Here is a 13368-nt window from a genome sequence, read left to right on the forward strand (position 1 = left end):
GGCATTGCTGTAGAGCATAAAGAGATCTCAAGAATCTCATCAGGGCCTAACTGCTACTAATGGGAAAAAAAATCTCAATCTTATCCTCAAAACACTTAAAACCAGTCATGAATTGAATAAAACTAATGCTGTAAAAAGACCACAGACGTAGCCTGGCAGGAAAACAGATGTGTGCTCTCTTCTGGAGGTAAATATTATTTATTTTATTTCATTTAAAAATATCTAGAATACAATAAAATATTGCAAAATACACACAGAAGCAAGCAAGTGTGCTGGAGAGGAAGCAGTCAATAGAAACAGACTCAGAGATGACCTAGTTGTTAGACTTATCAGACTACAACTTTAAATAACAGTAATACAAAATATGAAAGGATCTAATAAAAAAGGTTAAAAATCTGTATGAAGAGATGATAAATTTAAGTACAGACATGGAAACTATATAAAATAGATTCAGACTTTATAAGATAGAGAAACAAATCTGAGTACTAAGTGTGTTAGTTCTTGGCACTTAGATCCACACCTAGACAATCTCCATGGAGAGACGGCTATAAATTAAAAAGGTGGGGGAGGAAAAGGAAGAGGGGGAGGGATAGTGATGGTTGGTACACACTTTGTTACCTAATAGAAGCAGCAGTGAAGCTCAATAAATGTGCTAACACTCTATGGGAACAGTAGAACAGCAAATATCTCAAGATCACTCATTCAGTTTATTCATAAATACACATCTTCTGAGAACTCTCAGGAGCAGGGACTGAGAACTTTCTAGAGTCTGAGGTCTTACAGAGCATGTGGGAGCCAAAATCAATGAAGCCTGTATGACTACTGTTCATGTTACTCCACCTATAAAATAAGCTGCTGAGGCCTGCTTGAACTTGGGTTTTGATAAATGATAACATCTATTTCCCTTCTTCTGGAATGTTAATGATGGGGAGAAGTGGATTATTTCCTTCTTGTATAGAAAGTTGCTCAGTTGACATAATGCATTCATGTAAGAGATCAAAGAATATTCATCTTGTTTTAGAATAAATCTTACTGATCCAAACAACAGATGCTCTTCTACTAAAAGTTCTATTTGTTCCTAGGAGAAATCAATATAGTCTTTCTCTTCTCTTCCCTTCCCTTTCCTTCTCTTCTCTCCAGAGCACAGTTTATTGTGTGAGACTATGTCTTTTCTATTTTTATTTTATAAAAGCTGCTAGGAAACACTGTAGTTACCTAGCATTTATTAGACAGTTACTTGTTCTCAACTCACTTGTTTTTATTTCCAGTGAAGCTTGACTATACTTAATATACCTTTCTATTTTAATTAATTGCTTATTAGCACTGCACAATCAACTAGATAGACTTCAACATCCTTCAGTTCAGGTTTCAGTGTATTAATTTGAACAAATATATCACTTTGTCAAAAATGGATTTTTAAGACTCGGTAATAGTCTGAATCTCAATGGAAAGCCATTTTTAAAAAGTCGTTTTTTAAAAAAAGAAATCCAGGTGACACATAGTACTATGTTGAGTATAAAAATAATAACAAGGATGACTTCTTACTTGTGTGCAACTGAATTTGACAGAAACGTTTAGAACATATAACAATTGTCATTTTTAACACAGTTTTTGTGACAACATTTACATCTATAAGATAAAATGTAAAATTGGTAGTTACTGAATTCTTAGTTATATTCAGAGTATTGGTTAAAAAACACTCTGGAGTTTACTATAAAGTCAAATAAGAGTACTTCTCAACATTTTATGCAACTGTATATGCTTTTTGTGTGTGTACTGGTGGCTAAATCCAGGATGGTACAAAGGTGGGAAAGAAGTGAGAGGCACCCAGGGCAACCAGACTGCACTATGGATATAATATGTTAATGATACACAGCAAATGCCAAGTGAAAATCTGAACTTGCAAAATAAACCTATCAACCTTAATTTCTAAAAGATCCGTTGTTGAGTGAGTGAAAGTAGCTCAGTCGTGTCTGACTCTTTGAGACCTCATGGACTGTAGCCCACCAGGCTCCTCTGTCCATGGAATTCTTCAGGCAAGAATAGTGGAGTGGGTTGCAATTTCCTTTTCCAGAGGATCTTCCCCACCCAGGGATCAAACCTGGGTCTCCTGCATTTTAGGCAGATTCTTTCCCATCTAAGCCACCAGGGAAGCCCAAATACAGGAAGTGAGTGAGGTGCACTTTTAAATTGTAGGCCCTGAAAAGTATTGAGTTGTTTGCTACTTTTCCTGCTAAGAGCAAGCTACATGAACCTGCGCTACTCTGAGCTGTGTGTTGGTTGCTCACTTGTGTCCGACTCTTTGCAACCCCGTGGGCTGTAGCCTCTGTCCGTGGAATTCTCCAGGCAAGAATATTAGAGTGGGTTGCCATTCCCTTTTCCAGGGGATTTTCCCAACCAAGGGATAAAACCTGGGTCTCCCACATTGCAGGCAAAAATTTTTTTTTTTTTTTTCCACTGTCTGAGCCATCAGGGAAGTCCTACTCTGAGCTGATCTGTGGGGTATTATAAACAAGCTCTAGGTGTAACTCCGGAGAAGGCAATGGCACCCCACTCCAGTACTCTTGCCTGGAAAATCCCATGGACGGGGGAGCCTGGTAGGCTACAGTCCATGGAGTCACTAAGAGTCGGACATGACTGAGCGACTTCACTTTCACTTTTCACTTTCATGCACTGGAGAAGGAAATGGCAACCCACTCCAGTATTTTTGCCTGGAGAATCCCAGGGATGGCGAAGCCTGGTGGGCTGCCATCTATGGGGTCGCACAGAGTCGGACACGACTGAAGCGACTTAGCAGCAGCAGCAGCAGGTCTAACTCACAAGTAGGTTTCTTTCTTTCTTTTTTCTCCCCACGAGGAGTTTCTAAACAGATGCATTGTCTGCTAATAGTTTATCCACATCTCTACCAAATTTGCCTGAACAACTCAGCATTCAACAGTGGTTGTAAAGTTGATGCTGCTACTAATTACTTATGTAGGTGTACCTGAGAAGAAGGCATTTCAAAAATAAGGTAATGGCGTGGGCCTGGGAGGGCAAAGCTCAACATCTCCTGCCTGAAAATAATCTTCTTGTACCCTGATTTTTCTTCAGTCATTTGTTGTTACTCAAAGGTAGAAGCACAAAGAGTAGAGGTTGTGGCATCAGGTTCATTTATATGTGAACTTTCTTCATGACCACTTCTGACCTGGGCAAGGCTGAATTTTGCATTTCTGCTACCCCAGTTAAGAAAAGATTCAAATGACCCACACAAAGTTAGCAATAAAGAGTTTTTTAAAAAAGCAAAAATACTTATTCTTCTAGTGAAAGCTTTTATATTATTTTAAAGGAAATGGATTAGTAAAACTATTTCTTCTTTTCTTTTTTCACTGACCCAAGTATAATTATTGATTTTATGTTTAACCTTTTACTTCTCTTTCTCTCTGACTCTTTAAACAATTACATTTCAGAGCTGATGGAATATTGTGCTCCATTAAGAGCTCAAAAGAGATTTGGTCAAAATTAAAAACTTTTGTGCTTCAAAGACACTATCAGGAAAGTGAAAAGTCAACTCACAGATTGGGAGAAAATATTCATATATCATATATCCAATAAGGGACTTGTATCAAGAGTATATTAAGAAGTCATACAAGTCAATAATTAGAAAACAGCTCAATTTTTTTAAATGGGCAAAGGGTTTGAGTAGACATTTCTCCACAGAAATATACAAATAGCTGATAGGCAAAAGAAACAATTGTCATCATCATTAGTCATTGGGGACATAAAAGGCAAAACTACAATGAGATCCCTTTTTCACCCACTGGAATTACTATAATAAAAAAAAAAGGTCAATAACGTGTGTTGGCAAAAATTAGAACTCATACATTGCTGATGGAAAATGGAAGATGATGAAGCCATTTTGCATAACAGTTTGGAAGTTTATTACGTTAATCATAGATTTACCATATGATTCGGCAGTTCTTGCCTGGAGAATTCCATGGACAGAGGAACCTGGTGGGATACAGTCCATGTGGTTACAAGAGTCAGACATGACTGAGTGACTCAGTTCACTTTAGTTCATTTCAGTTCAGTTGCTCAGTCGTGTCTGACACTTTGCGACCCCATGTACTGGAGGACACCAGTCTTCCCTGTCCATCACAAACTCCTGGAGCTTACTCAAACTCACATCCATCAAGTCAGTAATGCCATCCAACCATCTCATCCTCTGTCATCCCCTTCTCCCACCTTCAATCTTTCCCAGCATCAGGGTCTTTTCCAATGAATCAGTTCTTTGCATCAGGTGGCCAAAGTATTGGAGTTTCAACTTCAGCATCAGTCCTGTCAATGAACATTCAAGATTTATTTCCTTTAGGATTGACTGGTTGGATCTCCTTGCAGTCCAAGGGACTCTCAAGAGCCTTCTCCAACACCACAGTTCAAAACCGTCACTTCTTCGGTGGTCAGCTTTCTTTACGGTCCAGCTCTCCCATCCATACATGACTAGGAAAAACCATAGCCTTGACTAGACGGACCTTTGTTGGTCATGTCTCTGCTTTTTAATATGCTGTCTAGGTTTGTCATAGCTTTTCTTCTAAGGAGCAAGTGTCTTTTAATTTCATGGCTGCAGACACCATCTGCAGTGATTTTGAAACCCAAGAAAATAAAGTCTGTCACTGTTTCCTTTGTTTCCCCATCTATCTGCCATGAAGTGATGGGACCGGGTGCCGTGATCTTAGTTTTTTAATTCTACTCCTATGTATCTTCCCTTGTGGCTCAGCTGATAAAGAACCTGCCCGTGATGCAGGAGACCTGGGTTCGATCCCTGGGTTGGGAAGATCACCTGGAGAAGGGAAAGGCTACCCACTCCAGTATTCTGGCATGGAGAAATCCATGGACTGTATAATCGATGAGGTCATAGAGAGTCAGACACAACTGAGCGACTTTCCCTTTCACTTTCCTATGTATCTAGCCATACAATTTGAAAATATATATCCATACACAGATTTGTACACAAATGTTCGTAACCAGTGCCAATAAAAAATATCCAAAAAGTCTAAACCAGAATGGCTGTCTTTGAATGAATGAGTAGATACGATACAGTGTATCTATATAATAGTATGCTATTCATCCATAAAAGGGGACAGCATGCTACAGCATGGGTGAACTGCCAAATCTCAGAAACAGCTCAGTGAAAAAGCCTAACGTAAAAGAACATGTATTATTCCATTTAAATGAAATGTTCACAAAAAGGCAAACATAGGGACAGAAAAGTAGATGACTGGTCGCATTAGGCTGGGAGTAGGAATAAGAGGGATTGTCAGTGGGTACGTTTCTTTTCAGGATTGTGGAAATATCCTAAAATTAGATGGTAATGATAGGTGTACAACTATAAATATACTAAAATTCATTTAATTGAATATTAAAATATGCAAGTTTTATGACTGATAAATTATATCTCAATAGAACTGGAGGAAAAAAAAGATTTCTTATGAGTTCTGACCCAAATCCTAAGGGAGATTAGTATTTACCAGATGGTATTCTTAATTTTGGGAGCCTCACTTTATATTACAGGTTTGTTATGATCCTGACTAAGTGTATTTAGAAAGATAAAAGTACGGTATTTATTTCATGGAAGTTTTCTGGGCATTTTGGTTTGGAGAAACAGGAGCAGAACTAGTTTGTTCACATGCATTATTATTTGCCTGTGATTGACAAGATCCCGGAAGTTGCCCGTGATAATCAGCTAATTCTAACTTTGAAACTCCAGTTTCTTCTAGGGAGTCTCTAACGAGTTCCAAGCAATGAGATGTGCTGAACTTTTTAACTCCTGGCAAAAATAATCCTTCACTGTCAACAGCAGGAATAGACTGTGTTAAATTAGAAGAGGTATTAAATAATTTTTAAACCTGACAATAGGACTCCACTTTTAAGAGTTGTTAATACCTTCTTCCTATAGACCTTAAGTCCGGTGAAAAAGTTATGAAATGCTCCCCCACGCCCCAAAGCAAAGAAAAAGCCCTTGTTTCTATATCATTTCCCCAGAGAACAAAGAATATGCTAGTACACAAGCCACACATGCCTTCAGATGCCTTAGTATCAGCATTGTACCCCATACCTATTTCCCCCATCCCCCCACTCCCAGTGGGATAAATAAAGAAATGGAAAATGTGCTCTAACAAGTTTCAAGTCTCTGTCCAAACTTATTTATTAGGTGTAGAATGCCAAGTTCCAACATTGTTGTTATTTCGAGTGAAAAGTTCTCTCTGAAAATGTAAAATAGGCACATTAAGAAGCCAAATGTACACGAGTTACCTGCTCCCATCCCCCACTCTTTTTTTTTTTAAAGGAGATATTCTGCATGATGGAGGCTAAAAGGTGGCAGCTGTGCCAAAGTAGTGGACCCTAAATCACCGAGCAAAAATGAGAGAGGGGAGGCTCTGATTGCTCACAGTACAGGAGTGAATACGCACTCTCAACCACAAATCAAGCAAGCTAAAAAAAAAAAAAAGGCCCAATCAAGGCAGTAATGGCCTCCACTTCACAATCAGACAAGTGCTTCTTACTTGAAAAATCCTACCATTTATAGCTGATTGCTAACCCTGGCCTCATTTCTAATCTAAAGGGCGAGTAATAATTTGGAAAAGGAATTATAACAACTTCCCAACAATTTAGCAAATTGTTATTATTTCAGGGGGAGGGGAGGAGGGTGGAAAGGAGTTGCTTTTGTAATGTGTTTCTCTTGTGGGCTACCATTTACGTGACATCAAATCCCATTGCTGCCATGCTAGAATAGCAACTAATATATATTGGAAATATTTTTTTAATGGTGATATCTTATGCCATGTCACATGTTTCAATATGGTCCAAGTTATAGGTCTTCAAAGAAAAAGGGAGGAAGAAGAGTTGTCAATTATTTTGTATACATTTATCTACAATACTCTCAAATAAGTTTGAGTGAATGTCCTCGAGTATCTTTGTTTTAGAAAGGATTTTGACCTTTTGGAGAATTTGATTTCATAAAAAAAAACACTGTTAAATACTCCATGGGCTTTTTCATTGGTGTTGCAATGTTGATGGATTTGGCTCAGAAAAGTTTTTGCTCATGGAAATATAGTGATATATGGTCACCTTCTACACTTTTATTTTTGAATTTGTACATTAGAATGGATATATATGTGGCAATCATTTCATTAACCTTTTACATTCATAAATGTGTGCACAATGGCAAAAAGATAGTGGAGTTCACCCTATTCAGCCTAATTATTATGCAAATAAGGAGACACAGGCTGGGAAAAGGCAGAAACTTCTTAAAGGTCACAGGCTACTAAGTGACAGATTAAATTGAGACTTGAATATCCTTATTCCCACCACTACACCTTTTGCATTATATCTTATTTTTTCAATATCATTCTTTAAAGTGGCTTTAAATTATCTGTTTTTAGTAAAATATGGCATGTTAGCCTCATATAATACAAACACCAGTGATTTTTGTAATAGGATATGCTTAACATCAACATGCAACTTTAAGCCTATCGTGTGAGCAATAATATTGTTTCTGCATGTTTCTTCACTTTCCACTATCTTTGTAGCAAAATTTCATTGTAGTTTGGAACCCTTTTGTTCCTATGATATAAGATGATTAAAATACCATCAATTGAAAATATACTTCTTTCTCTTTTGTTCCCCAAATTAAGACCAGTTATCCAAGACACAATAGACAATTAGTAACAGAACCAAAACACACTATTGTTTTTTCATTTCTCTTTTCAGGTGGTAGGCAACCAGCAGAAGAATTCTGTGGGCACAATACAGGCCTTTGCAGCTGTACAAAAGGCAATTGACATGCCTGGAAAATCAGGTCATAATTTTAATTCTAAGTTAGAAAAAGTGGAACTCCCTACTGTTTGAGTCAATGTAAACATAAGCATTTTAAAATTATTTATTTATTTTAGTAAAAAAAAATAACTTTCTTTTGGTATTTTCCACATGTCTAGCAAATACTAGGTATAAAAAATATATCTAGTTTTTGAATCAAAGGAAATACTTTGATTTTAAGTGGAAAATGTTAAACATAATATACTATGCTTTCTAAAGAACAATAGATTTTAAGCAGATCTAAAAAATTAGGTTTAGAAAAACAAATACAACTATCTTTATTTATGTGTGTAACTAGAGTAAGAAGGCTAAAATTTTTGGATACCCAAAAATGATTTATAGCTTGCAATTACCCACTCCATTCAATATAAACAGAATCATAATTTATATTACATAATCTGTAGCACATTCTAAAATACATAATGCTACTCTGAAAAAAAATTTTTTTATATCATCTCTCACACCCAGCACCACGGCCTTAAAATGAATTTTCTAAAAGAAATAAGGGATTGATAAGTCCCAGAGTGGGAAAAAAAGTACTTTAGAAAGGAGCTTGAAATTTTAAAACTTTTAAGACTAGGAAATCTGAGATATTGTAGTGAGAGGTGTTCATTTTGTTTTGGAAAGGAAATCTTCATTCTAATGAATACATTTGCTACACTTGAAAACATTTGAAGATTAGCAAAAAATCAATAAGACTTTTACTGTGGCTCAGAAGTGTCAGAATGTAAAAGCTTGAAGAAAAAGGCCAAGCAAGCCCCAAAGCTGACACAATATGAAGCAGTGAGCACAGGCAAAAACATGAGATGAGGCATAATGCTTTCAAAAGTAGCCAAAACATTTTAGCAGAATTAGCAAAAATGAACTTTAGATAAGAAGCTCAGACCATATTTTTGTTTTACAGTTCTAAAGTTAGATAAAGTAACAAAATCCATTCACAGTCCAACTAGGGGAAAAATTAGGGATCTGAGCCCAGGGAAATGTTTTTCAAGGACAGCACTTTTTTAGGAAATGTCATATTCCTAAACTTCTATTTTATTAAAACTAAACATTTTAGAATATTACAAGCTAAAATGACCCCTAGTGCTAGGAAATAGATTCCTTAGGGTAAATCATAAGCACCAATTTTATTTATATATACAGATATGGTAGCACATACATCTTATCACTGTAATACAATAAGCCGCTTTAGCCAACACAAAGACATAAAGCATACTATAAAGACAATCTCTTTTCTTTTGCGTATTAAATATAGGAATAGCTAATCCTCAGATCCCTCAAGGAACAATAGATTTTAGTCATTCAGAAGTGACGTTTTTCTCACTACAAAATATATGTTTATACCTATGAGTTATAGCAGATGTAGCTATGAAGAGAAAAAAATAAAGAAATTTTTAATAAAAATTCTTGTAACATTGTCAAGGAGAGTGTATAGAACAATTTCAAGGCAGGCTTCTTGAGTGGTATAGTTACCTCTGTAGAGGAAATCCTAGCTTATATGGACTAAATGGGAAAGTACTCAAGCTGTTTTAGCTGTGTAAATCATTAGACATTATAATGAAACTTTATAATTTTTAAGTATTTAAACACATTTGTATCATTAAACCTACATGAATGAATCTTGTAGCCATTTAACAGTTAATTTTTATATCTTAAAGAGCAAATTTAGGGGGAAAACACAATATTAAGGAATAAAGTTCCCACAAGGTAGGAAAAAAGTGCGACACACGCGTTGTAAAGGGACTTCTTTACGTTAGAAAAACAGTACTGAAAGAGGGTTGCATTTGTTCGATAATGAATAATTAAACTCTATTATGACTTTCCTATGTTTGTGGCAATAAATAAAACTAGTGAAGTTCAGTGTAATTTAGAGAAGCAAGGAGGGATTAAAACAAAAATTGACAAAAAACCTGCACTTGTGATAAATAAGTAAATGCAAAATGAAATGAAATATAAAACATAGGCATATCTTTAAACTTTTTAAAACATATTGATTGTAAATGATAGATACTTATGTTGAAATAAGAGATTTCATTTGCACTGCCTAATTTATCAATGAACATTAGAAAGAAAGTGAAAGAGCTAGTAAAATACAGATTTATGATACAGATTAAAAAATCAAAATTACTTACCTAAACAACCAAGCACGTCATTAATTTCAGAATAAATTAGTATTACACACATTTTGCACATTAGAAATACACAAGACCACTTTCAAATATATGTTTTGAATTTTGTTCTGAGCTTAATTTGAGAGATTTCCTGAAAACACCATGCTTCTTCCTATGTGCTTATTGCTGCTGGAATAATTATCTAAGAAGAATATGCCTTAATGATAAACTTCATTACTCAATAACATCAGTAAACATTAAAATATTTAAAGAATATTGTACTGCATTATGGCTTATTCTATTTAAATCTCACAATTATAGCCGCCTTTTCTTCTTGTCTTTGTGGGTTGAATTGCTAGGATTTGATAATCTGCTGCTAATGCAAGCTGATATTACAGTCATATGACCTAATTAAACATCAAGATTCATACTTAAAATACATAATTACCAGAGCATCATTTTTAAAAATGTAATTACTAGTTTCTACTGTAATAGCAAAAATTGCTGTTCATGTCAACAGACTATGGAAAGTTTTCTGGAAAATGTTTTTCTTCTCTGGTTGTAAAGAAACAATGAAAAAGATCTCAGTGTTGACCAGCATTATTAATTTTATTTTCATGGAATAAATTCTTTCATCTTTCATCACTGTGGAAATTTCTGCTTCCAGAAGTATATTAGGTGTCATTTCTTATTGTCGCTTTGGTCCATTCATCATTCTTTATTCATTTTTCTTTGTAGGAATATATTTTCGTTTTCAGTATTTGAGAAATCCATGCACAACACTAGCGTGAAAGATCAGTGAAGCAACAAACTTCTATTATTTTAAACCAAAATAGACTCAAAGATTTGGGGCTTTAGGGAGGAATTTTTCATTTCTGAATTGCACAAAATCATTCATAATTGCCTCTTAGTGATTTCAATATCACAAATCCCTTCTGATTAGCTCTCTTTAAAAAAAAAAAAGAGGAACCCGCTTCAGAATTGTTTGGCCCTGTTGGAAGCCTTGTCTTAGAGAACAGCAGATTATGTAATTAAATTGAATCGTGTATTTTCCATAGAAACAAGGCATGATACTGGAACTGATGCAAGCTATATGCTCATTTCTATATTTAGACCGCTCAGTGTCAACAGCGCAGCAGTCCAGTGACTGATCAACCAAGAGTTAAAGCATCTTGTGTAGCTTTTTTAAAAAACATAGAAAGACAGAAAAACATAGTGACTATAGAAATGGTTGATGAAAAGTAACTCCTTTAAGGAAATTGTGCTTCATTTCTTGAGTAAAAGAATCTCCCCACAAACGGTATTTTCTCGTTGCGAGGTCTGACTTGCTTAGAGTGCAGTATAGAGAAATCTGGGGAAACAGTTAAGTTTAGGATCCAAAAAGGAGATTCAGGCAAGAAAGCAAAAACGTAAGTTCACCGAGGAAACGTGCCAAGTACCTCCAGAAGTTTGTAAGTGAAAATACAAATGTAATATTGAAGAAAGATGATCCTTTGTTTTTCAAATGCAAAGTGTAAATTAGAGATTACAAGGACAAACCAGGTGATATCACGACTGCATCTAGCACACAACAGTGAGAAGGAAACAAATCACTGAGGATTTGTCAGCATTTGATGAACTTTAAGGACATGCTTTCTTACTGGGCTTCACAACCACACCACCCACAACTGTAGTCCTAAATACTCAGATGAATTTTGGAATCTTCAGCACTATGCTCTAAATTGAAAGTGTACCTTTTACATTTTACCTATACATTCAGGAAGAAAAGTCAGTGTCACAAAAGTCCCTCAAAATCAAGAGATCAAAAAACTCTGTCAGTGCCTGAAAAAATCTAGAATATGTTGTCATCAGGAATCAGTGAACATCAATCTTAGAATGATTGTTTTAAATCAGCAGCAATGGATTATTTATAGACTTGGTGATTGAATGTAGATATTTATATTTGGTAACTGATGCTGCTGTTTAGTTGCTAAGTTATGTCCAACTCTTTTGCAATCCCATGGAATGTAGCCCACCAGGCTCCTCTGTCTATGGGATTTCCTAGGCAAGAATACTGGAGTGGGTAAATTTGGCAGCTACTTGTTGCCAAGTATTGAATATTATATTTAATATAAAGAATATACAGGATTTCATGAGGAATAGTAACATTAAAAACACAAAAGAAAAAAATTTGACATGGAAATCTATAATCCTGCTAAATTTCATTATAATTACCCACATTTTTTTCTAGGATACCTGTATATAGAATACAGATACACAGAGAGACAGCAGTTTTCTTTGGAGCTTATACACATATAAATATATAGATTTATCTTTTGAATTTGTAAAAAGAAAAAAATGTTTATTATGGATTTCCTAGGCAGAACTACTGGAGTGGGTGGCCGTTTCCTTCTGCAGTAGATCTTTCTGACCCGGGGATCAAACCCAGGTCTCCTGCATTGCAGGCATATTCTTTACCATCTGATCCACCTGGGAAGCATGAATTCTTTACACATATACATTACTTATATGCGTGAAAAATATTTAAAGATATGAAGATGATCTTACAATTCTATATAGATTTTAGATTCAAGCAGATAAAAATTTGAAATATAGCTTGTTCCCAGTATTTCTTTCATTTTGTGCCTTAGACATAATATAATTGTAATAGCATACTGGAGCAACAAAGGTGAAAGCTTCTGGATATTTGTTGTTGTTGTTTAATCCCTAAGTCACGTCCGACTCTTTTGCAATCCCATGGACTATAGCCTGCCAGGCCCCTCTGTCCATGGGATTCCCCAGCCAAGAATACTAGGGTAGGTTGCCATTTCCTTCTCCAGGGAATCTTCCAGACCCAGGGATAGAACCTAGGTCTCCTGCATTGGCAAGCATATTCTTTACGATCTGAACTGCCAGGGAAACCCTCTGGATATTTAGCTTCTGTTCTTAAAATACCATATAGTGAAAATATCATTTGACATTATGTGATTTTATGTTTTAGAAGAGTAAATGGCAGAGTTATTTTTCTTAGTACCATTGTTTCTTAAAAGCAGAAACACCAAAATATTCTCGATTGGTTTTATAAAGAAAATCAAGCAGAGCAAAACCCACACTTAGCACTTCAGTTTTAAATGATGCTCCAACTGCTCTGCTTAGCTCCACTGTGTGTGGCACTCTGCCACCTGGTGGCGACTTGTGAAAGATCTAGACAGTGTGCTTGGGCATTCTGTTTCTTTTTCCCTTTAGCCTCTCCTTTACAGAACTAATGGATTAAACTTCAGTTTGACAATATGCCTGTTGCTGTGGGAACACTGGCTACTTCATGTGACTTACTAATTTGCTCTTGCCTCATTTCAAAGCATCAGTACAAATTAGCTGCAAGATTAACAGGAGGCTTGAATAAATCATTGGCAATTGTTAAGTAAAA

General features: G+C 35.7%; 1 protein-coding gene across 5 annotated transcripts in view; it reads left to right on the forward strand.

Moving 5' to 3' along the window:
* The window catches only part of LOC145506180 (uncharacterized), a 300106-nt gene that overhangs the window by 272629 nt on the left and 14109 nt on the right, over positions 1 to 13368 (forward strand). For all 5 annotated transcript variants that reach the window (XR_014053596.1, XR_014053601.1, XR_014053599.1 and 2 more), the window contains one exon: positions 7747 to 7834. Coding sequence is in view for 1 of the 5 variants with exons in the window: in XM_081490206.1 (XP_081346332.1) it covers positions 7747 to 7834 (88 nt within the window). In the remaining 4 variants the exon portion in view is untranslated. Of the gene's footprint in view, positions 1 to 7746; positions 7835 to 13368 lie in introns of those variants that run through there.

This window comes from Giraffa tippelskirchi, chromosome 5 (genome assembly GCF_054371585.1).
Source record: "Giraffa tippelskirchi isolate mGirTip1 chromosome 5, T2T-mGirTip1v1.2.pri, whole genome shotgun sequence".
Taxonomy (NCBI): domain Eukaryota; kingdom Metazoa; phylum Chordata; class Mammalia; order Artiodactyla; family Giraffidae; genus Giraffa; species Giraffa tippelskirchi.